Below are 26930 nucleotides of genomic sequence, written 5' to 3'. Positions count from 1 at the left end.
GTTAAGGCAAGGTCACAGCGCAGCTGACATCCACACCGACTCAGACACACATGAGAACCTGTCAAAAAGCAAGCCAGCCTCCTGGAAATACGACGCTGGAGAGCTGCAGCAGCTGAGATCTTGTTGCATGGATTCCCTGAGGCTTCAAAGAACAGCGTAATCTATCCTATAAAAGACGTCATATACGGACAAACACTCTTAAAACACTCTCTACTGGCTCCTTCCAGCAGCTCAGGTTCAGATTTGACCAGCAGTGATGTTCTGATCACATCTCCCTCTCGTTTCCACAGAATTCTTCACATGATTCTGTTCTTCCTATCTACCAGAAATCTCGCACATACAAAATAGATGATATTATAATAAAAAGTACAAAAAGATGTCTTATTGAAACCACATATTGATTTCTGTCAGGACCACTATCATCAAATATGATTGACAGTTAGCATACAGCTTGGATTGGTGGTGTGTTTCTGTTCTGGGCAAGAACTAAGAGCCGGGAGAGCAGTGATAACAGCAGGGTAAACAGAACAGAACCAGCATAAATGTATTGCAGATATAATTTATGTACCAACAACATAATTCAAGAAATATCAGGCCAAGTCCTGACTGGACGAGAGGAGATAAAGCTGCTGATAATATTGAACAGACCTTATATATAGGGATGCTGAGGTAAGATATGCGTCGTTTTTCTATAGGTAGACGTGAATCAGCTGATGCAAAGTTGACTGACTTGACCTGCCAGAACTAACACTACGCTTGATTTGGATCATGTAAATAAATGAATACTACTACACTGTACAAAATAATTGTTGGTTTGACTTAAAAAAGTTACCTGGTTGCCTTCTATAAAATAAAAAATTTGAGTTAATACAATGAAGGAGATTGGTTTAATAAATAGAAATTCAAAATATTATGGGTAACAGTTGATTTGACAAAAGAAAAAAGTTGTGATAACAAATCATGAAAATAATTTTTAGTGTAGTTAGAAAATAAAATACTTATTTAATTATATTAATGTATTTTATACATAACAGAATTTTATACATTTTTTTTAAATACTACATTACATTGTTAAATAAACTTCTGAATAACTGTATAAATAAAATGCTAATTTTAGAATCCATTTTATAAATGAATTAATTATATAAAAACTGGCAAATAACATAAAAGCTAAAAATGACTCGATCAGACATGTTGCCAAACCTACCAACAAAAACACTAAATTAATTTTATAAATAAAATATCAAAATGACATATTTACTTAACTACTGAACAATTATATTAATAAATTACAAAATTACATTAGATATAAACTACTGAATCATTTTATAAATAAATTGCTAAATTACCTTTATAAATAAAATAGTAATTTAATATAATAAATAAAATATCAAATAGATTTTATAAAGTATCAAATTAATTTTATAAATAAAATTCCAAATTGATTATATCAATAATAGGTAGTAAATACAATTTGCTAAAAATTACAACTTAAGCTCGATCAGACATGTTGCCAAAACTAACAACAAATACACTAAATTAATTTTATAAATAAAATATAAAATAATATTTTTACTAAACAACTGAATGTATTTATACATAAAATGCTAAAGTAATTGTATAAATAAAGTTTTACATAAACTACTGAATAATTTTATAAATAAAAATTACCTTTATAAGGTACCAAATTAATTTTATAAATAAAATTCCAAATTAATTATATAAATAAGTTTAGCTAGAAATTATAACTAAAGCTCAATCAGATATGTTGTCAAAACTACCAAGAAAAGCTACTGATTAATCAAAAGAACAGAAATTAGCGCTGTAACCAGTTTAAAATCCCATGTGGGCAGTAATGGGTGATAAAATTTGTGTCCTTGAGCCTGACTCTTGACCCCAATCATCCTGAAGTGAGCAATGACACGGCCCTGCTGACCCCTGGGTCATCCTTCAAAACCACAGGTGGTTCACCATAAAATACAAATGATTCAATCTGGGTTATGCAACCAAACCTATGCTATTAACTGCATACTATACACTTATAAAAAGCATGTGATGCACTAGGCAATATGCAATGATAATCTCTTTTCTAAAGGTGATGTCTTGGCTGGAATGAAATTTCAGCAGAGTTTGAAACTGTTGCATTGAGATGTTGTGCTCAGACCTTGTAATGTACCTTGAGTTGAGTTAAAAGCCTCTAAGGACACACTCTCCTTGGGTTTACTCGCCATCTGAAGCTACTGAAGGCTGAAGGACGGACTCAGAGTGAAGGTGAATGAGTCCTCTAACACAATCCAGTTACAGAGCTACAGTATATACTTTACAGCTTTGACTTCACTGGGTGAAAGGATTGCAAAACCCTACATTTGAGATTGAATACTAACATCTATGTACGATAAGAAATCCCAAACTACCACAGAACTGTGCACAAAAATTGAAGCTTTAGAACAAATAATAATTGTCCTGGAGCTAAAGAATTCAGGTGCCAAGAGATAATTCAGGACCTTGGACAGTTCAAGACCCTCCAGGGGGAGGATTTCACCTTTGACTCGAGCAGAAGAAGTCAAACGGACATCTGGTGTCTGTGAACGAGCGGTTAAGCTTACACTCATTTGTATATTTACTGCTGCTTGAGACAGATGGGACTACCAGACATTTCCTAATCAAACAACACACTGGTGTAATGATTAATGTTCAGCTGCTGCTATTGATTTATTAAAGCAGACCTTTTAAGTTCAACATGGAAAAGGGCAATAAAGTCTCCTTAGGGAGCAACAGAGATTGCACTTACTAAAATGGTCTATTGTGAATCACAGGGTTAACATGTTTCGTAAACTGGCATCTTTATTCATACAAGGTACTTCAGTGTACCATTGTTTGTCCAAAAACATTTGTTATTTACGTGTTAGGCTAGCACAAACCTTCTTTTTAAGAAACAAAATCAGTCTATTTTAAACTAAAAGTTGAGTAATTTTAGTAGGATCATTTAAATTTTTGAGCTTTTTGTCTCAAAGTTACATTGTATTTGTATTATTATGCTTTGGATTTCTCAGGTTTATACTGTTTACATATTATTTGTATTTATTATAGTTTAGTTATTTATTTGTGAGTGGGTTTTAATCAGACCTCAGTATCTAAACTCGTTCCAAGTGCATGTCTTTTGAAATGACAAAAAAAAAATCCTTATCCTTATCCTCCTAATGAGCTGTTTAAAGCATCATATTTTCCAGCATTTAGACAGTAGGTGTTTTCTATAAACAACTGTATTGAAACACAGTACAAAAACACAAGGTACACTCACAAAAAAAGTACCAAAAAGTACCTTGGAGTGCAATGTAAATATTTCATCATCAAAGTACCATTGCATTATCAAGTGATTACCACTTTTTTGCAAGAATTTAACCATTTAACATTCTACTAATATAAAAAAAATTCAACTCAAGTCTCTGTGAAATGGCTGTATACCTAGGCTAATATTAATAGTTAACAAAAGTAGTTTTTGCATTTTTCCAAATGCAAAACATGTGTATAATAATAAAGAATGCATAAAAGTCTAATTTATTCATGCAATTCAATTTCATTCGACACATGCATATTAATTCCAGGTGCACAGAGCGTTCAGTGTTCGGTATTGATGCGAAGAACCGCAGCGTTCTGAAATGACTGCGCAAGCGTTCAGAAATAAACGACACAACACAAGACGACACGTCTATCCGCATATATCAACAAGAGTCGCATTTCTGCAGCTAAATAAGAACAAAATCATGCGTTAAGACATACCAAACACGGATGAACGAGAATCCAGCCTCTCACGATCCTCCACTCTAGTAAAACACAATAACGGTCGGTGAGCCGTCTGATTCAGTTTAGGGAATCGGTTCGCTCGGCGAATTCGTTTCAGCGAGTGTTTTCATGTGATTAAATAAATATTTCGATACATATTTTGAATATGTCATTTATATGGTATTTACAGGAAGTGGTTTACAAACGCATTGCGAAACAGTTCAAGTGAATAAAAAAGAATCGGTTCGACAGAATGATTCGTTCGCGAATCGAACATCACTATAACACAAAGGTATCGGATGAACACAGGCAGTGTTGTGCTGCGGGTGTATCAGATGGGGGATGGTCAGTCAAGAGACCCACGTTACATATTAATGACCTTTACTGAAATGAGCACCAATGAATGGGTGACCAGTGCAATAATACACCATTTTAAATATTATTTGAATGATTCTTGTGAAAAACGTGCAATTGATTATGATTCAATTGAACTCTTAATTCAATGCATTTAGCAAAAAAGTGGCAAAACAACTGGTCTGTTGCAGTGCAGTTATATTAATATCACGGTGCTATGATAGTGAAATTCATGTACTGTGGTATTTATTTACACTTTACTCAGGGTATATTAGGGTTTATTTTTGCCACCTATTGGTGAAACATTGCTAATGCATTTACTTGGGCTTCAATGTGATGTTGGGGTCAGCAGTGTCATCATACTGCAGTAAAACTAAATGTTTGGTGACGTCATAACATCGAACACAATATTCATGAGCTACTTTGCATTTTTATTTGCATTTGCACTCTTTAAAAAAGTTTAATTCAAACCTGTGCAGTATTTGCACTAACCGGTTCTTGCATATATCTGCTCCTAAATGTAATATTACATGAAAGGAATTCGACTGCGAAGTCAGTGCGGCACAGGTGGTCCGTGTATGAAAGCAGATGGAGGTGTTGCAATGTTAACTTCTCAATTTGTTGGCGCAGGTGGAACAACAATCAGAGCTCCTGTAAGGTTCATTCCCATAAGTCCACAAACCTCAGGCACTAAACACATCACCGCCTCACAACACAGATGGGGAAACAGGAAAACTGTTCGCTGCCAAACGCAAACTGCCAGAGATTTGTGCTGAGCGCTGAAATATTAACCAATACATTTCTTGTTAACGCATCCAATGAAGATTTAATTTAGTTTTAGCAACTGAATGGAGCAACTGCTGTTGAAATTCTCACAGATCTGATGCCAATTCAGAAGCTGAAACTTCAAGAAACTTAAAAAAAAAAGAGTTAAAATTTAACTGTTCTTCTTAAAAACAGCATTTATTTGGCCTACTCTCAAAAGTCAACCTATAAAACTTTACCATAATAGTAGACCATACATAATACATGCCAAATTAACCCATTAAGTGCCATAATTGAGAACAAGGTCAAAGGCCATATATATAAGGACATAGAGGGTATGCACGTGACGTCACCGTCGACCGTTATGACTGAGTGGCAAAAGACTGAGTGGCAGCATTAGTTTTCAGCGTGAATGCTGCGAAAAACACACAAAACACATCCAAAACGGGAAAAAGCTTTGCGACTGTCTGTACAAATAGCTTTGACACAAAATCTGAGGAATATTTTTACAGACTGCTGAAAGCTACAGAAAAAAAGAAGCAAATAGGTCACTGTTTTTCACAGAAACAACTGATTTCATGCAAAGAAACATTTGTGTCAAAATGTTGGATTTGGGGGTAAAATCATACCCTATATATTGTGTTGTTATATATTGTGTTGACAACTCATCAAATAAATACTTACCATCTAATATTCTGCATAATTGGGTGTTTTTAAATAAACACTGACAAAAACTATACAAGTTTTAGGGCTGGACGATATGATGATATATATAACATTGATATAAGCGATATTAGTTATATAAAGTGTTCACAGGACGATTTTCTTTATGTATTTCCCCTGCGTCGAAATCAGGCACATATAAATGTCAGGAAACACGATTCCAGGCTGCATGTCAATATCCATGGATTAGGTTATAAGGAACACTTTCGAGCCAAACATTTAGTGTAACTGTTTGTTTTACTCAAGTTTTCGCAGTTTCCCCTGTTAAATCCAGTCATGCAGCAGGTTCTTTTTGCCACTCAGTCCAGCTGTGGGAGCGCATTCCGGCTGGAAAGTGACATCTATGCATAACCTCTATATTGCCAAAAGTATTGGGACACTCCTCCAAATCATTGAATTCAGGTGTTCCAATCACTTCCATGACCATAGGTGTATCAAATCAAGCACCTAGGCATGCAGGCTGCTTCTACAAACATTTGTGAAAGAATGGTTCGCTCTCAGGAGCTCAGTGAATTCAAGCGTGGGACCGTGATAGGTTGCCACCTGTGCAATAAGTCCATTCATGAAATTTCCTCACTACTAAATATTCCACGGTCAACTGTTAGTGGATATCATAACAAAGTGGAAGCAATTGGGAACAACTCCGCCATGAAGTGCGCAACTTTCTGCAGAGTCAATAGCTACAGACCTCCAGACTTCATGTTGCCTTCAGATTAGCTCAAGAACAGAGAGCTTCATGGAATGGGTTTCCATGGCCGAGCAGCTGCATCCAAGCCTTACATCACCAAGTGCAATGCAAAGCGTCGGATGCAGTGGTGTAAAGCACGCCGTCACTGGACTCTAGAGCAGTGGAGACCTGTTCTCTGGCGTGACGAATCAATTCTTCATCTGGCAATCCGATGGACGAGTCTGGGTTTGGCAGTTGCCAACGGTACTTGCCTGACTGCATTGTGCCGAGTATAAAGTTTGGTGGAGGGGGATTATGGTGTGGGGATGTTTTTCAGGGGTTGAGCTTGACCCCTTAGTTCCAATGAAAGGAACTCTTAATGCTTCAGCATACCAAGACATTTTGGACAATTTCATGCTCCCAACTTTGTGGGAACAGTTTGGGGATGTTCCTGTTCCAACATGACTACACACCAGTGCACAAAGCAAGGTCCATAAAGACATGGATGACGAGTCTGGTGTTGAGGAACTTGACTGGCCTGACCTCAACCCGACAGAACGCCTTTGAGATGAATTAGGCCTTCACTGCCTGACCTCACAAATTCCCATAAACACACTCCTAAACCTTGTGAAAAGCCTTCCCAGAAGATTTGAGGCTGTTATAGATGCAAAGGGTGGGCCAACTCCATAATAAACCCTACGGATTAAGAGTGGGATGTCATTAAAGTTAATGTGCACGTAAAGGCAGGCGTCCCAAAACTTTTGGCAATATAATGTATCTTTATTGTTAAGTTGCTTACTTCTCATGTATGATGGATGAGCTCTATGTCACTAGACAGCGACCTTGAGATATAAAGGTTATCCTTTAGCATTCAACTCAAAAAATAGCAGGGCAGAGAAATGACAACTGAATCAAAGTGTTGTGGACTGTATTTGATGTCACAACAGGACAGTATTTATGGGCAAAACAGGCGATGTCTGAATTGTACTGGTCGCTGTTTTGCATGCATACAATGAATTACGACTGAGGACATCCATTGCATTTGTAATATACTGTATAAACTACTACCGTTCAAACGTTTTAGAAATCTGTAAGATTTTTTAATGTTTTTAAAAGAAGTCTCTTCTGCTCATCAAGACTGCATTTAATTGATCAATCATACATCAAATATTATTAGAATTTAAAATATCTGAATATTTTGTAAAATGTAATTTACAATCAAATCTGAATTTTCAGCATCATTACTCCAGTCTTCAGTGTCACATGATCCTTCAGAAATCGTTCTAATATGATGATTTGCTGCTCAAGAAACATTTATTATTATTATTAGTGTTGAAAACATCTTTTTCAGGATTATTTGATGAACAGAAGGAATTATAAATGTTTTTAATGAATGTTTGATGAATCCTTGCTGAATAAAATTATTAATTTCTGTCAAAAAATTAATTCTTACTGACTCCAAACATTTGAACGGTATAGTGCATAATATTAAAAAAGCTTTCTATTTCAGATATGCTGTTCTTTTAACTTTCTATTCATCAATAAACTGTTTTAACATTGATAATAATCAGAAATGTGCCTTGAGCATCAAATCATCATATTAGAATGATTTCTGAAGGATCATGTGACACTGAAGACTCGAGTAACAATGCTGGAAATTCCGCTTTGATCACAATAAACTACATTTTAAAATATATTCAGATATTTTAAATTCTAATAATATTTTACAATATTACTGTATTATTGATCAAATAAATAAAGACTTTGTGACCAGAAGAGACTTATTTTAAAAACATTAAAAAATGTTACCCATCCCAAACTTTTGAACAGTGCTGCATGTACAATTTTTTAATATTATTATTATTATTGAAACGCTTTTGTGAGAAATTAATACTACCTCCAGTTCACTAGATGGCGCTTCGCGCTTCACACGTGACGCATAAAGAGCAGCGAAACAATACAGGAAGAACAGCTGATGACGTTCTTTCCGGCTCCGGTCTCTCAGCAAGAGTAAAGGTAGGCCGAAACAAGAGCCAAAAATCCGTTCAAAATCTTCATCATCTTACTATTTTATGTGTCATTTCAAGCGAATTCCATTTGAATAAACTCCTTATAATGAATATATCTCAGTCTTGAGAAAATATGCATAGGAGAAATACTATATATAAGGCGGGATATGTGTCTGCGGCGCGAGAGTGTTTCACGGCTGGTATAAAGTCAACATAGTAACATGAAATGAGAAAATAACATTGAATAAAATATTTATTAGTGTTGTTGTTACAGAAAATAAATATATTTTAAATGCCGAAACCGTTATTAGTGTGAATACATCTAGGCGTTTAGCATGACTGTCGTCGCATAATGTTACTAAAAGTACCATGCTATTACCATGTTTTTTCTCTTAGCCATGATGGTACTAACGTGTAAATTACTATACTTGAATATGATAGTAGTGTAATACCATGATATTACCATCACTACTACAGCAGCACTTCCTTGTATGTGGTTCTGCGTTGATTTAGTGATGACAACTGACAAATAGTGGGGTGTTTTGAACAATATACCATAGTACTGTTTGTCATATTTTATGTAAATGATTCTGTAAGATATACCAATGGTGTTTATGGTAAAACTAAGGTCTCAAATGTTGGCTTAAAAGTTTGTTTCTATATAAATATACATTGAATGCAATGCAAGTCTCATCTGCCAAGTGCATAATGTAAATATCATAAAAGGTATGAATGCATGTCATGCTCATGATTGTTTTTTTCTCTCTGCAGATGTTGATGCCCAAGAAGAACCGCATTGCTATCTATGAGCTCCTCTTCAAAGAGGGCGTCATGGTGGCCAAAAAAGATGTGCATCTTGCAAAACATCCAGAGCTCGCCGACAAGAACGTACCCAACCTTCACGTGATGAAGGCGATGCAGGTGAGTCCTTCGTTAATGGACCAATCAGAGACTGTGACTATATATTGTAGGGTTACAACTAACAGTTATTTTGATAATTGATTAGTTTGCTGATATTTCTTTGATTAATCGGATACTTTTTTTTTTGACAAAACACTATTTATTCCTCCAAACAAACGTGGCAGTTGAATGCTATGAAAACATGTGTGTGTATATGCAAAATAGCTATAAAGCAAAAGGACAGTTTAAATCCCTACATTAAAAATGACCATGATAAAAAAAAAAAAAAAAAAAACGAACTCCGTGTTAACAGTAGGGGTGGGAATCTTTAGTCTCCTCATTTTTTCTTTTTATTTTGACAACCTTAAAACCCTTACAATTACATTACTTACTTTTTAAAATAATTACAAGTTGAGAAATTAATTAAAACAATTGTATGTTAAGAATTTAAACTAATACAACTTCAAAAAATGCAAGCAGGTAGCAAATAATGAGCAACGAAACAGATTACAAGCAATAAACAAAGAGTGCTTTCAGTATTTAAGATTATCTGAACGTTTTCTTTCTCACGTTTACTGTCGTTTCATTGTTCATAGACAGCGATCTAAGTTGCATTCACACACCGATCTCTTCTGAAATATAAGTAATGCGGTTTGTCCTGTCCATTTAATATCTTAAGACAAAAATGGCTGTGTTCAGGCTAACGTTACATTAATTTTGCGTCATAAAACCATTTTGAGACGCAAGTACATTAAACCACTTACAGAGTCGCGCACAGCGGTTTTATGTACTTGCTTTATGTATGTGGTTTAATGTACTTGTGTCTCAAAATGGTTTTGTCACAAAATTAATGTAACGTTAGCCTAATCAGCTAGTTTTGTCTTAATTTTTTAAGAATTGATCCAGAATCATTAGAGAATTGCGATGGATCAATACTACTATTATTATTTTATTTTTTAATTTTTCTCCCACCCCTAGTTAACAGATAAGATCAGGGGTACTCAACAGGCGGCCCGCGGGCCACATCCAGCCCGTCAGCATTACATTTGTGGCCCGCATCATGCTACTTATAAATGTATTTTTTATTATAATTTGCGTTCAAAATTAGCGTGAATATTACTTCGTTTTTTTACACGTACACAAGGGTAGGCGTACAGTGCGTGTGACGCTAATCACCACCAGAGAACGCGTATAGTGTACGCGCGCAGCACAGTTTTTCTAACCGCAAAGAACAATATAAACTGAAGGCACTTTGCACGCGCGCATTGAATAGTTTTTGCACTAATTTAGTTTGTCCACAAGGTGTCAGCACTGAAACGGGCTGTTTCAGTCTGAAAAGAAACGGATAAGACGGAACAAGAGTAACAACAAACACAATAGCTAACCGTGTTGAAGAGCGCTCGTTTGAGGGGATTAAAAGATACCAGCAACTAACTTTAAACGAGTACAAAGACATTTTATTGTAACTATTTGAGCGAAAAAGACTAGACAAGCATGAATCTCTCTAGTGCGCATGTGTCGAGCACGTGTGTTCGTGAACGCCATTAAAGGCTCGAGACTGTGCGCGCAAGTAAAAAACAAAGTAACCATGATGAAATGCAGTTGACATTCCTCAAACTTTGCAGTGTGTAAGTTGCCGAGCAGCATGAAAAACACACCTTTTATTCTTAATGTCAATGTGTTATAAACAGAAAGCAAGCAGCGCTCCCATTACAGATCTGTCATCACATCATTGAGCTCACGGAGAATATCTGATTTATCATGTTAACAACGTTGGTTATAGTTAGATAATTCATAAAATTGTGATTGAACATTAAAAAAAAGAAAAAAGATTTTTGGATTCTGACCAAATTAAAAGATAGGTAATAATACAAATAATACAACATTTATTCTCTGAGTATAAATAGGTGTTATAAAAAGTGTTAAAAAGGTGCAATGGAGTATAAAAAGACTATAAAAAAAGTGCAATGTTTTCGTCTTATGGACAAACTCTCATCAGCCAGTGAACAACAGCCAGACTTTAAAAACTGCACTTTTAGTAACTAAACAGTAAAACTACAAATATTGTCTTAACTAAATAAGTCTCACGATCCAAGTTATAATTTGTGGCCCTTCGCGTTTCATTTGGTTAAAATGCGGCCCTCTTGGCCTCTGAACTTGAGTACCCCTGGATAAGAGGAATGTTTTGCAGGAACACACATTCACTCTTAAGGCCCTGATATACTTTAAACAAAGTTCTTTTCCGTTCTTCGTTTAGGGGTAAAGCGTAGTTCGAAATACTTGAGCAGCGATATACTGTAAACGAACATCTGATGCCGCCCACACTGCTGAGAGCGGCATTAAGATGAATATGTAAATGTATGTGCTGTGCATTTTCCTCTCCGTAACAAAATAAACACAACAAAAATGAGAAAACGGCAAAGCACGTGACAGGGAAAGCCATGTCACAACATTACGCTTATGCATTAGCTTGAAGCTTAAAGAATTGTCATGTTTTGGGCAGCTTGGATCACGTACCTTTCCTGCAGCAGCTCAATTTGTTTCTTCCGCTATTTTTAGTTGCATTTTGTAAATAGAAATGCGTTATTCAGTGCTGTAATTTGACGCAACTAGTGGAAGTTTTCTGTGCACGGAGGGCAGATGCGAATAATATTTGTTGTCCTATGATTTTCATTATCGATTCTATATTCCATAGTATATTGAAATACTTTTGCCTTGCCAGTCTCTGAAGTCATGTGGGTACGTGAAAGAGCAGTTTGCTTGGCGCCACTTCTACTGGTACCTGACCAATGAGGGCATCCAGTACCTGCGGGACTTCCTCCACCTGCCCCCGGAGATCGTCCCCGCCACCCTCCGCCGCCAGACCCGCCCAGAGACCGCCAGACCTCGTCCCAAGGGTAAGATGGTCATTGTTTCCTCACCTAAAAAGCTTTTCAAATTGAAACTGGTTATTTTGCACCTTCATGATGATCCAAACCCATAAACTTGTTTGTTTTTCCATGCAATTTTTGTAGAAGATCCACATCTTTTCCATTCAATGACATAGTAAACATTGTTAGGACCAAAAAAGTAGATCATAGAACTCAATCTTTAAAAATCATTACTACTAGAAAGCTGTTATGTCTTGAATGTAGTGCATTGACTAATTTTGCTCTTATTTGGAGTGTGATCTATTAATGGTTGTATATGAAAACAAAGTCAGTCCATTTCAAAGCCCTTGCTAAATCAAACGTGGTGTTTTTCAGGTCTTGAGGGAGAGAGACCGGCTCGTCTGGCCCGTGGTGAGGGAGACAGAGATGCTTACAGGCGGTCTGCAGCTCCACGTACGTACACAATACATACTGTTGACATCAGCGTGATCTTTATCTGTGGCCTCGACGTGCAGCATTGTGTTAAACTAAAACTGTTTGTTTTACAGCCGTTGCTGATAAGAAGGGTGAAGCTGGTGCAGGTGCAGCCACAGAATTCCAGTTTGTAAGTACTGCTGTTTAAATACTATTTAAAATGCAATTTCAGTGTGTGACTCGATTACAAAAATGCAAGCTTGAATAATCCACCTGGGAAATGGAAAAGGTGACACTCAATTTATTTCTTTTTTGCTTTTTTTCAGAGAGGTGGTTTTGGCCGTGGCCGAGGACAGCAGCCACAGTGATTTTCCACATTATCTGTACAATAAAGTTTCAAAAGTACTTTTGTGTCAGACTCGTTCGTATATTGGTTGCTGGTAATTGTGAATGCATTCAGTGCAATATTTAATTTTCTTCCTGCTTTGTGTTTTTGACACATTTTCATGGAAAGAACCTGTTAAAATACATATACAGTTGCAAGAAAAAGTATGTGAATATTTTAACAAAATGAGAGATCATTTTTATTTAGTACTGTCCTGAGTAAGATATTTTCCAAAAGATGTTTATAGTCCACAAGACATAAAATGCTGAATTTACTAAACTCCATTCAAAGGTTTGGGAACCATTTGATTCTTAATACTGTGTGTGGTTACCTGGATGATCTACGAGTGTTTTGTGATGGTTCTTCATGAGTGTCCTATTTTATCTGAACAGTTAAACTGAGCTCTGTTCACAAAAATCCTCCAGGTCCTGCAGATTCATCCGTTTTCAAGGATTTTTTGCATATTTGAATCCTTTCCAGCAGTGACTATTATTGAGAGAAGACCGGTGCCAGCGGTAAAAATTTTCTGAATTTGAAGATCAAGGTAAATTGTACTTAATTTGTCTTCCAGGAAACATGCAAGTATCTTATGTTGCTTCCAAAGGGTAGTACTAAATGAAAATATTTCAAAATAAAAATTGACTACTTTATCCTGTTCAAAAGTTTTCACCCCCTGGCTCTTAATGCATTGTGTTTCCTTCTGGAGCATCAGTGAATGTTTGAACCTTTTTTCAATAGTTGAGTTTGACTCACTCAGTTGTCCTCAGTGTGAAAAGATGAATCTCAAAATCACAGAGTCACTGTTGGAAAGGGTTCAAATATGCAAAAAATCTGCAGGAGCTGGAGGATTTTTCTGAAGAACAGAGCTCAGTTTAACTGCTCAGAACAAGAGACTCATGAACAACCATCACAAAACAAAAAAACAGTCGGGGATCATCAGGTAACCACACAGTATTGAGAATCAATGGGTAACAAACTTTTGAACGGGGTTATTTGAATAAATTCAGCTAGTTTTTTGGCTTGTGGACTTTATGTAAACATATTTTATGGAAAATACCTTACTCAGGACAGTACTAAACAAAAAACATGCATTTTGTATGATCTCTTATTTTGTTAAAATTATTCACATTTTCACAGATTCTGCAAGTGGTTCACATTTTTCTTACAAATGTATATATATCTACACGCATACATATTGCTGCAAAAGCGTGACCTTTCAACAATGTGAATCAGGAAAATGCAGCATGCTAAACCATTAAAAATTTGACTTTTGAGGGAACAAACTCACTGAAACCTTGAGGTGAAATACTGGTGTTTATTAGTTGGCACATTTATATTACATTCTCATACTGATTGATTTCACAATCCCAAAATGAAAAAGCAAAATATTCCAGTGAAGCGTACAGCTGTGGAACTAAAAACGGTCACAGCTTTTGTTTTGAAGCATTGGGAGATTTCAGTCATAATTACAACATCCCATTCGGACCAATTACATCACGTATACCAGGGCGAACTCTTTTATTCATGTGGCCAAATAAAATGCAATCTACTAAAGTTTACATTCAGAGTCACAAGCAGGGCAAATTTAAGGTGCTTTCCGTGAGATTTTTGTCAAAGGATATGAGTATTTCACATGGTTTTGTACTTCAAATGCAGCAGTTAAGATCTCACATCCTTGTTTTGTAGTATGAGTGTGCTCAGAGAAGGTCATTTACAGCACTGATGTTGGTTAAAGGTGGTTCGGACCACTTCCGCTCAATACAGAAGTTGTTCTTTTATATGCTGTTGTGCCATTGAGGGGTACATTATTATGGCCGTCATCACATATCAATCAGAAAACAGTCCAGATTAAGTAATACATGCTACACTAAAAGTGAAAGAGAAAGACTTGCAATCAGCTGCAAAATCTATGACATTAGTGTTGATAGATATCGATCAATCAAAGGCATGTAAACGGAAATCACTGAGAAATGTATGTTCATTCACTTGTTAAATCTTGGGTTCATTACTCACTTTGCAGTCAGACTAACAACGCAAAGATGAAATCTTGAATCAGAAATGTACTTAATAAGGACCTTGCATCATAAATGCACTTAAAATTCCTAGAGGAGCGAAACGATGCAGTTCAGTCTCGAGGAAATAAAACTCCCAGCCTAACATGTACCATATCAATACATCGCAATCACGAGCACTCGAATTTGACGTTTTGCCTTTTTTCTGTACAAGAGCAATGAAAAGACACCAAAACATCTTTCTAACTACAGTGGCTCAAGATTCACAGTATTTTACCAACCGCTGCTTTCCAAGCACTTTACAGAGCGGCATTTCAAAGCAAGAGATGTTTAAACGTTTTTATATACTAAAACAATCTGTGCATGTTGATCAAAATCTCGCAATGTTAAGCGTCTAAAGAGTTGTAGATGAAGATGTGGTCACTTCTAAAAGAGGTTTAACAACCCAAAATCTCAATATCCAAGATTAAGGCCAGAAAACAATTGTCACAATAATATTAATGGCCAAATCTACTAATGGAAAATGAAACAATTTCAGGGGTCTACTGAAGATCTGTCAAAAGTGTCCTCAAAAACATGATGTGAAATGTGTCCTGTATGTACGCTGCTAGTGCGCACTAGAGCTAGTTTTGTATGCATGCACAGTGCATTAAACTAAAAATATTAACTATATAATCATCTTCATTCAAATAGCTCTTAAGGTGTCATTTGAGAGCCGTTATGGTGTTAACAAAATGTAAACATCTGCTACGTAAAAGCATTTTACTTCCTTAATGTGACATATTTCAGAGCGGAACAGTAGATTCCATTACAAGAAAAGAAAAATGGCTTCATTTTTTCAGAAGATCAATTGCTCATTCTTGATGGCATTTCTTTCCACATGGAATAACATGAACTGAAATTAGTCATGCTCAATAATACATTAAGCACATTAAAAAAGTAAAAAGAATCCATTTTGATTTCACGTGGTTACGATTTTGGAAATGGCCAGGTTATGTTCCAATCAGTTTTTTTTTCAAACAGATTGCATTGAAAATTGAAGTGTATCTTCTTGTGTGGATTTCCAATCTACTGTGGCACTTCTTGAAGTCAACATTGTATGCACAACCCATTTTACTTCCATTTTTACTTCCATATGGTGAGGAATAAAATAAATCTGGAAATGACTGGATCATGAAAAGTATGCGTTTGCAGTCAAATTGTGCCAGCACAATATGGTGCACTGATGAAACCAGGCAAGTGTATTAAAACGTAAATTGAGTCCATTTTGTTGACGTGCCGACTTTAAAAAGTGCTACAGATAACCATAAGAGCACAAAATCATACCACCATTACATCACAGTTTGCTTAAAGGGGAAGTGTTTCATTTCTGCATCACCAAACAGAACTGCAAAAATAATGTCCAAACAATTCAGTTGCAATTAATTGGTGCTGCTAGTGGCACAAAATGACACACAGGATCCATTGTAGATTTTACAATATTAGATTCAAAGTCCTTCATACATCAGCCGATTGGAAAAAATGTTCTGAATTAAAAAGTGTGCGTTTGTAGAATTACGCTCCAGTCTAATCAGGTACTAGAATAAATTAAATGTGTTTTTGGAGGCCCATAAGTTATTTACAAGATGGCAAGACAAAAAAATGGTTAAGTTAAGAGCAACAATTTAACACGAAGTACAGGTTAAACATTCATCGCATCACACAAACTCATTAGACAAATAAATACCAGTGTTCATGCAAAACTATCAAGTTCTCACAGTTCCACCATTCACACGACTAAACGCTTCCCCTCACAACCACGGAAATAGAACCAATGAAACACTCGTCCGCACATACACACGCAGAGGAAATCCAAGGTGTAAAAATACTGAAAGCCACATGCTGATGCACCATGTGTATATTTTTACATCACAACAGTAAAAAGTAGTTCTTGCATTCGTTTAATCGCACACTTGGGCCGCTAAAAGGACGTGGGTCATGGGTTTCATGCAACAGTCCGCATGAAAGGAGAATTAAACAGGGAAAAGCAAAAGTATTACATTTACAAAACATCGTTTCGAATATTCGACCAACACTCGACGCCTTTGCCACCTTCAAAAAGCCTTGGCAAACCGTTGTTTTTGTGTCTTTTTTTAAAGAAAAAGAATGCAAATAAGAACAGAATAATGAAAGTAAGAGCAAGAGTGGTGGAAGCATCCGGAGTGTCTGTGTTTTGTATTAGTTATCTGATATCAGAGACGGAGCTCTGATTAATGCTGTAGGTGGGCGACATGTCTTCGCCTATCGTTGCCACCAGGGGCGTCCCGTTACTGTTCAGACAGCCTTCCTGTAGAGCCGTGAAGTAAGTGGCCTGTACTGGTTTGTGACACTGCAATACTTCTATGGCATCGTCAATTTTGAACCATTCCCGTTTTCTCCCTGTCGAAACAAAAAAGACAAACGACGGGTTGATGTTAGCCAGCACAGTGCAATTGTGTGTGAGTCAATCACAAACTTTTGATTTTAGGACCTTTCAAGGTTTTACACAATTGCAAATCCCAGTGGCACTCATAAGAATATTCTGATATTAAAGGGTTAATTCACTCAAAAATGAAAATTCTGTGATTAATTACTCACCTTCATGCTGTTCCACACCTGTAGACCTTCGTTCATCTTTAGAACACAAATGAAGATCTTTTTAATGAAATATGAAAGCTTTCTGTCCCTCCATTGACAGCCTACGCAACTACCACTTTCAAGGTCCAGAAAGGTAGTAAAGACATCATTAAAGTAATCCATGACTCCAGTGGTTTAACCTCAATTTTATGAAACGACGCAAGTGCTTTGTTTGTGAAAAAAATTTACCACCTAATTAACAAAATATTTATCTCCAATACGCGTTCACACAACGCCTGCTCTCGTATCAACACGACGTGCATGCGTCGTGGTGCGTCGCTTTATAAAATTGAGGGTCTTATGGGTTTGGAACGACATGACGGTGAATAATTAATGACAGAATTTTCATTTTTGGGTGAACTAACCCTTTTAAATAGAATTGGCTCTTAATTGAGATACACATGATGTAAATGTTGCTTAAACACTGCCACATGTCTGTGTTAATCTGAATTGTGTGTCATGTGTGCACTGTATTCATTATATACAATGTAAAGAAATATTCTTTTACACACACACACACACCTAGGTACTATGAGAAACAAATGCAAACATCTCCAGTATTTCCGCAGAGGAATAACAGGAAAAGAATTTCTTAGTTTACTCAGGCTGATTATTCAGCTAGATTATTGACCTTTAACCAGCAAATAATATGCATGTAAGTGTCGTTGAGGCTGACTCTAGATGTACCGTTCAAATTTTTTAAAAAGAAATGAATACTTTTAATTAGCAAGTAATTTATAATGTTACAAAAGCTTTCTATTTCAAATTAATGCTGTTCTTTTGAGCTTTTTATTCATCAAAGAATCCTGAAAAAAAAATTTTTTTATCAGTTTCTACAAAAATATGAAGCAGCACAGCTGCTTTTAACATTAATAATAATCAGAAATGTTTCTTGAGCAGCAAATCAGCATATTAGAATGATTTCTGAAGGATCATGTGACACTGAAGACTGGAGTAATGATGCTGAAAATTCAGATTTGATTACAGGAATAAATTACACTTTACAATATATTCAAATAAAAAAGTTATTTTAAATTGTAATAATTTTTCAAAATATTGCTGTTTTACTGTGTATTTGGTGATATTTTAAAAATCTTACCAAGCCCAAACTTTGAAGGACAGGGTATTATTCAGAAGTACTAACCAATGTTTACTGAATCCTCCCAATCTTCCAGAACTTCGGTTACAATGAGAACGTAGACATACGTTCTGTGTTTCCTATCCCGATTCTGAGTATAAAACAAAACATTAAAACAGTTATGACAAGCAGCACAACATCTTAAATGCTTAACAATAATTGTTCAGCTTTTATAAAACACCATGCTTTCTCATAGTACTTCTACGTACCTCAAATATTCCTACTAGTCTTCCTAAAGTGCCCTTGACACCAGCCTATAAAACAAAGAATTTTAACAGACAGTCATTATAATGTGAGGTCCTTCAGTTTGCTGACTGACAGTATGTGGGAATCTGACAGCTGATATGTTTTCAGAGGTCAGGAAAAGACAGTTTGTTTTGATGTAGTGGCGAACTCAAGTAGGAACATGAAGGCTTTCTTCAGCCAGTGACAGTCTACACCCATCCTGAGTGATAGCGATCCATCGTGGCGCTCTTTAGGCCAAATGTCATGTACACAACATGGTGGCTGACCTCAACTTGAGTAGTTGATTGCCGTCAAATGTGGGCTAAATTTAATCCTGATTATAAAACGGTGGTCCAAATGGCTGAGACCACTAGTGAATATGCTATTACATTTATTTTTAAAATTTAATATACACTACCGTTCAAATGTTTGGGATTTTTTTTTTTTAAATCTTTTTGAAAGAAGTCTCTTATTCACTGAATAAAAATAAAAACACTGAATGTTATTACAATTTTAAATAATTATTTTCTATTGTAATATATTGTAAAATGTAATTAATTCCTGTGATCAAAGCTGAATTTTCAGCATCATTACTCTTCAGTGTCACATGATCCTTCAGAAATCATTCTAATATGATGATTTGCTGCTCAAGAAACATTTCTGAATATTATCAATGTTGAAAACAGTTGTGCTGCTTTATATTTTGGGGAAACCCGGATTCTTTTTTTTCAGGATACTTTCAAAACAGCATTGTATAAATCTATAGTGACAATATAAATGTCTTTTACTGTCACTTTTAATCAATTTAATGCATTCTTGCTAAATAAAAAGTATTAATTTCTCCCTCTCAAAAATAAACAAATCTTAGTGACCCCAAACTTCTGAACAATTGTGTTCCGTTTTATTATTTCAAATGATATAATCAGGATAACAACGTGAGACTCTTTTGCTTTAATGACACTCAGGAAACCTGATGTTCGTGATCTCCTGCATCTTAAGCTTCAATGTAAGCAAGGAAATCTGACCACCTGTCCAAAGAGTCACATGATCAACAACACTCATTTACTTAAATGTGGTCAGTCACCTAGGAATGCAGAATCTGAAATATTCTATACTAATTTATCATCCCATTTCATTTTTCATGTGGTCTTACACTTCAGGACAATCCCACATATGTGGTCCCGCTGAACGCTGATGGCATTGTGTCATAGTACGTTTATAGTCCGCGGTCACTCTTGGCTACTGTCTGGCAGTTGAGGTGTGAAGAGCAGCTCTTAATCTGAGTGTAATGCCCTTTAAAACTGTAAGGCGATCGTCACGGCAGAATGAGCAGCATGTTCGCCGTCTGTCAGGTGGCCAGCGAAAGAAAGAGAGTGGCAGATCTCAGCTGATGGAACATTATCACTTCTCTTTATGAGAAACCTCATAGGTTATGTGTAAGCAGAGAGAAAACCTAGAGTTTCCATGCTTGCACATTTGAGAAAAAAGAAAAAAATATATGCCAAAACATCAGAGTTACTACAGTTATTGTTAGTATAATGACTATGAAGGCTATGCTCAGACTGAAGCCAAAATCGATTTTGTTCTCAAATCAGATCTTTTCAGGCAGACTGTCAGCACTATTAATTGAAGGTGACTTTCAAAATGGATGCAGGAAAAATGGAGGTGCATCATCTCGCTCTCTAGGGCTGCACGAAATTAAATTGCATGCGATTTGGCAACTGGCTGCGATTTTTTTAATGCGCAGCTAGTCAGTGAAGCACAGCTAAATACTGCTCCATCTGAAAGCCAGAGGGCGCTCTCACGCAGAAACACCATCGCTGTAGCTGAATCAACGGAAGATTGAAACCCTTTGATTTATTAAACATGTCTAATAAACACACGACTACGACAATTTATGGTTTATCAGAGTTCGTCTTAGGTATTTTCAGGATAATAAAGTATATTTATAATGCAAAATTAATCGATATAGCCTTTATCACTGTATAGAATACTAAGAAATAATTTGTTGTGCGCCTTATTCTGAGTATTTTTGTGTATTATTCTGTGTATATTATTTCAAAGACTCAACTGACATGAAGTGAATTTGGAGTAAAAACATGTTATTAAATGTTGTTTTTTGTTCAAAAAGAGATTCATAAATGCTTCTCATGTCTGGAAAGATGTTTGACACGTGTTGCTTTATCAAATGCACGTTATAAGGGACTCAAACTCGCTGTGCTTTCAGATGGAGCAGCATTTACTACTGATCACAGAGCCGTGCTTCACTGACAAACTGTGCATGAAAATAAAATAAGCGCAAGCGTTGCGATTTCATAATCGCACCAAGCCAAACACTTTAAGCGTGATTTTGGTTTAATTTCCCTGTCAAGTTTCAGTGCAGAGCTCCTCCATCACACAGGAAAATTCCGAAATCTTCGGACATAGTATTTGAACACTATATAAATACTTCTGGCATTTCCCTCACCAGTTTTGACGTTAGCATTGTGTGTCGTGTTAAGAGTGACGCAAAAGACAGTCTGAAATGCAATTTGAGCAGCTGGATTGTCTATACTGAGACGCATCTGTAAAAATCTGATTGGAATCCCATTTCAAAACACCTCTATATGTGGTTATAATCAGACTTGAAAAAAAAAAATCAGATTTCATGTTTTGTTTTTTGTTTTTTTGCTGTCAAAAACCCATCTGATAAAATCTGGATATGTAAAAACTCTGGCAGTCTGAACATGGCCTAATACATAGGTCAGGCAATTAAAGGATTAGTCCACTTTCAAATTAAATTTTCCTGATAATTTACTCACCCTCATGTCATCCATGATTTTCATGTCTTTCTTTCTTCAGTTGAAAAGAAATGAAGTTTTTTGATGAAAACATTCCAGGATATTTCTCCATATAGTGGACTTCAAAGGAGCCCAAACGGTTGAAGGTCAAAATGACAGTTTCACTGCAGCTTCAAAGGGCTTTGAATGATACCAGACGAGGAATAAGGGTCTTTTCTAGTGAAGCGATTGGTCGTTTACGAAAAATGTAAATGTATATGCTTTATATAAACAAGAGCTTCCACCAAAACAGCATTTCCGTATTCTTCAAAAATCTTACGCTGTATGTCCTCCTCCTTTCCTATTATACTTACGGAACGAACGCAGCGCCAGTTCCATTTTTTACGTAAGTAGAATAGGGAAGGCGTAGGACATACAGCATAAGTGTTTTGAAGAATGCGGAAAGCGGAAGCATTTACAAAGACGATCATTTGTTTATATAAAGCATATACATTTAAAAAAAAAAAAAAAAAAAAAAAAAATCGAAAATGACTGATCGTTTCGCTAGAAAAGACCCTTATTCCTCGCCTGGTATCGTTTAAAGCTCTTTGAAGCTGCAGTGAAACTGTAATTATGACCTTCAACCGTTTGGAGTCTATTGAAGTCCACTATATGGAGAAATATCCTGGAATGTTTTCATCAAAAACCTTCATTTCTTTGCAATTGAAGAAAGAAAGACATGAACATCTTGGATGACATGGAGATGAGTAAATGATCAGGAAAATTTTATTTGAAAGTGAACTAATACTTTAATTAGATTTTAAAATGATCAGGCCTATTGGTCATTCCACTGAGATTTAAAGCTAGAAATTAAATGCATTTAAAGGGTTAGTTCACCCAAAAATGAAAATAAAGTCATTTATTACTCACCCTCATGCCGTTCCACACCCGTAAGACCTTTGTTAATCTTCAGAACACAAATTAAGATATTTTTGTTGAAATCCGATGGCTCAGTGAGGCCTCCATAGCCTGCAATGACATTTCCTCTCTCAAGATCCATAAAAGGTACTAAAAACATATTTAAATCAGTTATAAAGCAACAAGAATATTTTTGGTGTGCCAAAAAAAACAACTAACAAAAAATACAACTTATATATCGATGGCTCTGAAGCTTCCTGAAGCAGTGTTTTGAAATCGGCCATCACTAAATAAGTCGTTATTTTGTTTTTTTGGCGCCCAAAAAATATTCTCGTCGCTTTATAATATTAATATTGAACCACTGTACTCACATGAACTGATTTAAATATGTTTTTAGTACATTAATGGATCTTGAGAGAGGAAATGTCATTGCTCCCTATGGAAGCCTAACTAAGCAATCGGATTTCAACAAAAATATCTTAATTTGTGTTCTGAAGATGAATGAAGGTCTTATGGGTGTGGAACGGCATGAGTGTATGTAATTAATGACATTATTTTCATTTTTGGGTGAACTAACCCTTTAAGTCATAAATTCTATATTTTATGCACATTAGCCATAAAAAAACCTATGAAGCACTAGTACTATAAAATCATAACAAATCAACAAGATCGCCTACAAACGGTGTGTGAAACCTCAATGATCCATTTCCTTTTATAAAACATTGAGTATGATAATCCTAGAGAAGTGCATGTGCCGAATAAAAGTCAAACCTCTTCACAGACTTCTCGGGCAGCAGCGACGCTGGGCTCTTCCTCGGGCTCCATTCCTCCTCCAGGAACGATCCATTTGTCTGGATGTCTGCTGCTGCTCACCAATAACACCTGTGTGGATACATATTACAAGATATCAGTCTATCAAAGTCAGTGACTGAACAATATACCGGACAGGGCAATTAATAATAGGCCATCATGAAATAATCATTGGCCAGTGCTCATTAAAGGATTAGTTCACTTTCAAATTAAAATTTCCTGATAATTTACTCACCTCCATGTCACCCAAGATGTTCATGTCCTTCTTTCTTCAGTCGAAAAGAAATGAAGGTTTTTGATGAAAACATTCCAGGATTTTTCTCCATATAGTGGACTTCAATGGAGCGCAAATGGTTGAAGGTCAAAATAACAGTTTACAACGATCCCAGGCGAGGAATAAGGGTCTTATCTAGAGAAACCATCGCTCATTTTCTAAAGATTTTTTTAAATTTTATACGTTTTAACCATAAATGCCCATCTTGAACTAGCTCTCTTCATCTCTATTTGAATTCCAGCACACTTCTAAGTGTTTTACTGCCCTCCACAGGTCAAAGTTTGAACTAAATTGTCATATACAACATGCTAGTGCAAGTATATAACAATTATTTCATACTTTGACCTGTGGAGGGCAGCAATACACTTCAAAGATAATGATTGATGGTTTCTCTAGATAAGACCCTTATTTCTCGTCTGGGATCGTTTAAAGCTCTTTGAAGCTGCAATGAAACTGTAATTTTGACCTTTAACCATTTGGACTCCAGTGAAGTCCACTATATGGAGAAAAATCCTGGAGTGTTTTCATCAAAAACCTTAATTTCTTTTCAACTGAAGAAAGAAAGACATGAACATCATGGATGACATGGAGGTGAGTAAATGATCAGAAAATTTTAATTTGAAAGTGAACTAATCCTTTAACAGAAGTGATGTGTCAGATCAAAATCTACCGACAATTTTCAGTAAATATTTTATACAATGTTTTAAAGCAATGTAAGTGGTTTAGTTAATAAAGAGCTATGGTATTAGATGATACATACTATGTTGGAGATGTACCATGATATTCTTAGAAGTACTGCGAGTATGGGAAAATCATACAGAGCACCAAATTCATATGAATTTCAGTACCATAATATATTTCAAATCACTTTTACCATCGGATTTACCATGGTACTTTTCTTGTTAGTGGTGTTCAATGAAAAACAATAGCATTACCATGTTTTTTGGACATGGTTGCCATAGTACCACCACACAATAAAGTCTTATCTCAACTGAGATTTAGCACAGTCCCACATCAGATGAATGTCAATGAATCAATCAAGCTGTCACCGAGTCGCGCGTTCACACTGACGCTTCATTGATTACCGCTCGTCGCGTCGTTTAATGCTAGGCCAACTCCGCTAACGAGTCCCGGGCTAACCGCTGATAGCACGCCGCTAAAGCGCTGCCAAAGCGTTTGAGATTCGCCAGCTGACGCGTTGAGAGGCGCGAGCATCGCGCGCTCTCCCGGCGGCCCGTTCCACCGGCACACCGTTACTCACCTCCTGCTCGGTCTCGTTCCTGAAGCACAGGCAGGCGGCCCGCTTCTTGTACCCGTCTCCATCATAGGTGCGCGTTTGGTTCGACTTGAGCTTCATCATCTCGGGCTGGACGTCACGACTGAGATCGGAACCTGAACCTGCCGCGCGGATAGAGAGGCAAAGTCCGCGAAATGGAAACCCCGCGTGAATCACTGAAAATAGACTCTTCTACGCTTCATTTTTCCAAAGCCGAGCGCATCTCGGAGACAGACGCCATTATCGAAACCGCTACGGGATGTGCGCAACCTGCACGGCGCATACTGATAAAAGGCGCGTTCTAGGTTTTAGAGAATAAGGCCTGCGGATATAAAATTGCGCATCTGTTCATTGTATACATGCTATATTGTTATTAATTATAAATGTTTTTTATTTATTTTTAACAATATTAATTTGATATAAATCGTATTTAATATTAATTAATTAATTTAATAACATTATTTAAAATATTTTACAGAATATGATTAATTTATTATAGTTCTATAGTTACATTAACATTAACAATAGTTGTTATAACAATATTAATTTGATATAAATCGTATTTGATATAAATAAATTAAAATATTTTACAGAATATACATAATATGATTAATTTATTATTGATATTTTAGACAATTATTTTAAGAATAATTTCTATAATATTATTAAGTTGATAAAATCAGTATTGAATAAACATACACAGTAACTTTGTCTTGGACTCTATACCGTCAAATCATTACATAATACTATGTATAACATCTCTCACAATTAAAATAAAAAACAAAATCATTATAACCAATAAGTATACAAATAAACAATATTAACAATGACAAATAATTACGAAATATACAGATTAAAACTCTATAAAAATAGATATATCTCCAAAAATATAATCATTACCTCTGCATTTTATTTAGTATTTAAATTGAAGTGGATATTAAATATCATAAACATCATAATCATTAAATAAAAATTCATCTAATACCTAAAATAATATATATATATATATATATATATATATATATATTTCTCCCAAAATATATCCATTTTACCAACATAGCAACATAATGTCTACCAGACTACTCTATGATTATGTTTTGTGTAATATAAATCCATCTAATTCCTAAAATAATATATATTTCTCCCCCCAAAAAAAAAGAATTTTACATACATTTTACCAACATAGCAACATAACGCCTACCAGACTACTCTGATTATGTTTTGTGTATATAAATGATGAGTATACTAATATTAGAAACATGTTTAATATATAATAACATATTGAAATATGTTATAACAGTAACAGTTATTATTGTAAAACATGTAAATGCATAAACAAATTGAAAAAGTATTTTTTATTAAGAGCAACACACATTATACATGAACAGTCTATAAATCTAATACACATTTTAGAACTCTAATATTGTATTAATAAAATGTCACACACACAGTATGCCTATATAGGCGTTTACTGCTACACGGACGATCATTGCAGAATAAAGGGTATTTCTACTATTGAAATTGTCTTGGGCTTTTGCTGTCTCTTCATGACACCGTAATACCTGAGGTGAATATTTCAGAATTCTGAAGTTATGAGGACTTGAATGCAGAAAATACAATCCTGAAGTGTTTAAAGAGGATTAATATGGGCCATGATTTAGATTGCACATATATGTATGTATCTCACTCAAGATACCAAGGGAGTGTGTAAATTGAACTTTTTAGTGCCCTGAAAAGTTGTACATTTGAATCCTTGAGAACCATAGCTTATTGTCACTGTTGTGATCTGTCATGTACACAGCCAGATGATTAAATCATAAATATTCCATAAGCACTTGGGTGTGGAAAACCTTGAGCTGATCCCTGTAATGCAAACAGTCCTTTAAGGAATGATGCTGTAAAAAATAAAGTGGTTTGTGTATTCTACATATAGTTGGCAATATTAATACATTTCAATGTTCGATTTTTAAAGGATTAGTCCTCTTTCAAATAA

At 35.7% G+C, this 26930-nt stretch overlaps 3 protein-coding genes across 5 annotated transcripts in view; 1 reads left to right on the top strand and 2 right to left on the bottom strand.

The window, feature by feature from the left end:
- pacsin1b (protein kinase C and casein kinase substrate in neurons 1b) overlaps positions 1-3889 on the bottom strand; it is a 33962-nt gene extending 30073 nt beyond the window's left edge. For both annotated transcript variants that reach the window (XM_067374397.1, XM_067374398.1), the window contains exon 1: positions 3781-3889. The gene's annotated coding sequence lies outside the window, so the exon portion shown is untranslated. The remainder of the gene's footprint in view (positions 1-3780) is intronic.
- Positions 3890-8219: 4330 nt separating this feature from the next.
- On the top strand, positions 8220-12890 carry rps10 (ribosomal protein S10). Its single transcript, XM_067373515.1, has 6 exons — positions 8220-8308; positions 9073-9222; positions 11924-12098; positions 12447-12524; positions 12620-12675; positions 12812-12890. Exons 2-6 carry the CDS (start codon positions 9073-9075, stop codon positions 12851-12853), a joined length of 501 nt encoding a protein of 166 aa, XP_067229616.1. The 5' UTR covers positions 8220-8308; the 3' UTR covers positions 12854-12890.
- A 1285-nt stretch (positions 12891-14175) lies between these two features.
- On the bottom strand, positions 14176-25210 carry nudt3b (nudix (nucleoside diphosphate linked moiety X)-type motif 3b). Of its 2 annotated transcripts, XM_067373913.1 has the most exons (6): positions 24923-25210; positions 23349-23459; positions 18885-18929; positions 18682-18766; positions 17499-17534; positions 14176-17300 (listed from the first exon to the last, which is right to left on the bottom strand). In XM_067373913.1, exons 1-6 carry the CDS (start codon positions 25019-25021, stop codon positions 17104-17106), a joined length of 573 nt encoding a protein of 190 aa, XP_067230014.1. In that variant the 5' UTR covers positions 25022-25210; the 3' UTR covers positions 14176-17103. The 2 variants fall into 2 exon arrangements, with proteins under 2 accessions (XP_067230014.1, XP_067230016.1); XM_067373915.1 differs by lacking the exon at positions 17499-17534.
- Between the last annotated feature and the right edge of the window lie 1720 nt (positions 25211-26930).

The sequence above is a fragment of the Chanodichthys erythropterus genome, chromosome 21 (assembly GCF_024489055.1).
Source record: "Chanodichthys erythropterus isolate Z2021 chromosome 21, ASM2448905v1, whole genome shotgun sequence".
In the NCBI taxonomy this organism is placed as follows: Eukaryota; Metazoa; Chordata; class Actinopteri; order Cypriniformes; family Xenocyprididae; genus Chanodichthys; species Chanodichthys erythropterus.
The sequence above is the reverse complement of the archived record's forward strand: the minus strand, read 5'-3'. Positions and strand labels throughout refer to the sequence as shown.

Excerpts from the sequence above, each read along its gene's own strand:
- nudt3b (XM_067373913.1), bottom strand. The coding sequence starts at position 25,021 with ATGATGAAGCTCAAGTCGAACCAAACGCGCACCTATGATGGAGACGGG. Across the intron at positions 23,460-24,922 it reads GGAACGAGACCGAGCAGGAG|GTGTTATTGGTGAGCAGCAG; the intron begins GTGAGTAACGGT and ends GTATCCACACAG. Across the intron at positions 17,535-18,681 it reads GGAGGATTCAGTAAACATTG|ATGAACGAAGGTCTACAGGT; the intron begins GTTAGTACTTCT and ends TGTGTTCTAAAG.
- rps10 (XM_067373515.1), top strand. The coding sequence starts at position 9,073 with ATGTTGATGCCCAAGAAGAACCGCATTGCTATCTATGAGCTCCTCTTC. Across the intron at positions 12,525-12,619 it reads CAGGCGGTCTGCAGCTCCAC|CCGTTGCTGATAAGAAGGGT; the intron begins GTACGTACACAA and ends TTTGTTTTACAG. Across the intron at positions 12,676-12,811 it reads CAGCCACAGAATTCCAGTTT|AGAGGTGGTTTTGGCCGTGG; the intron begins GTAAGTACTGCT and ends GCTTTTTTTCAG.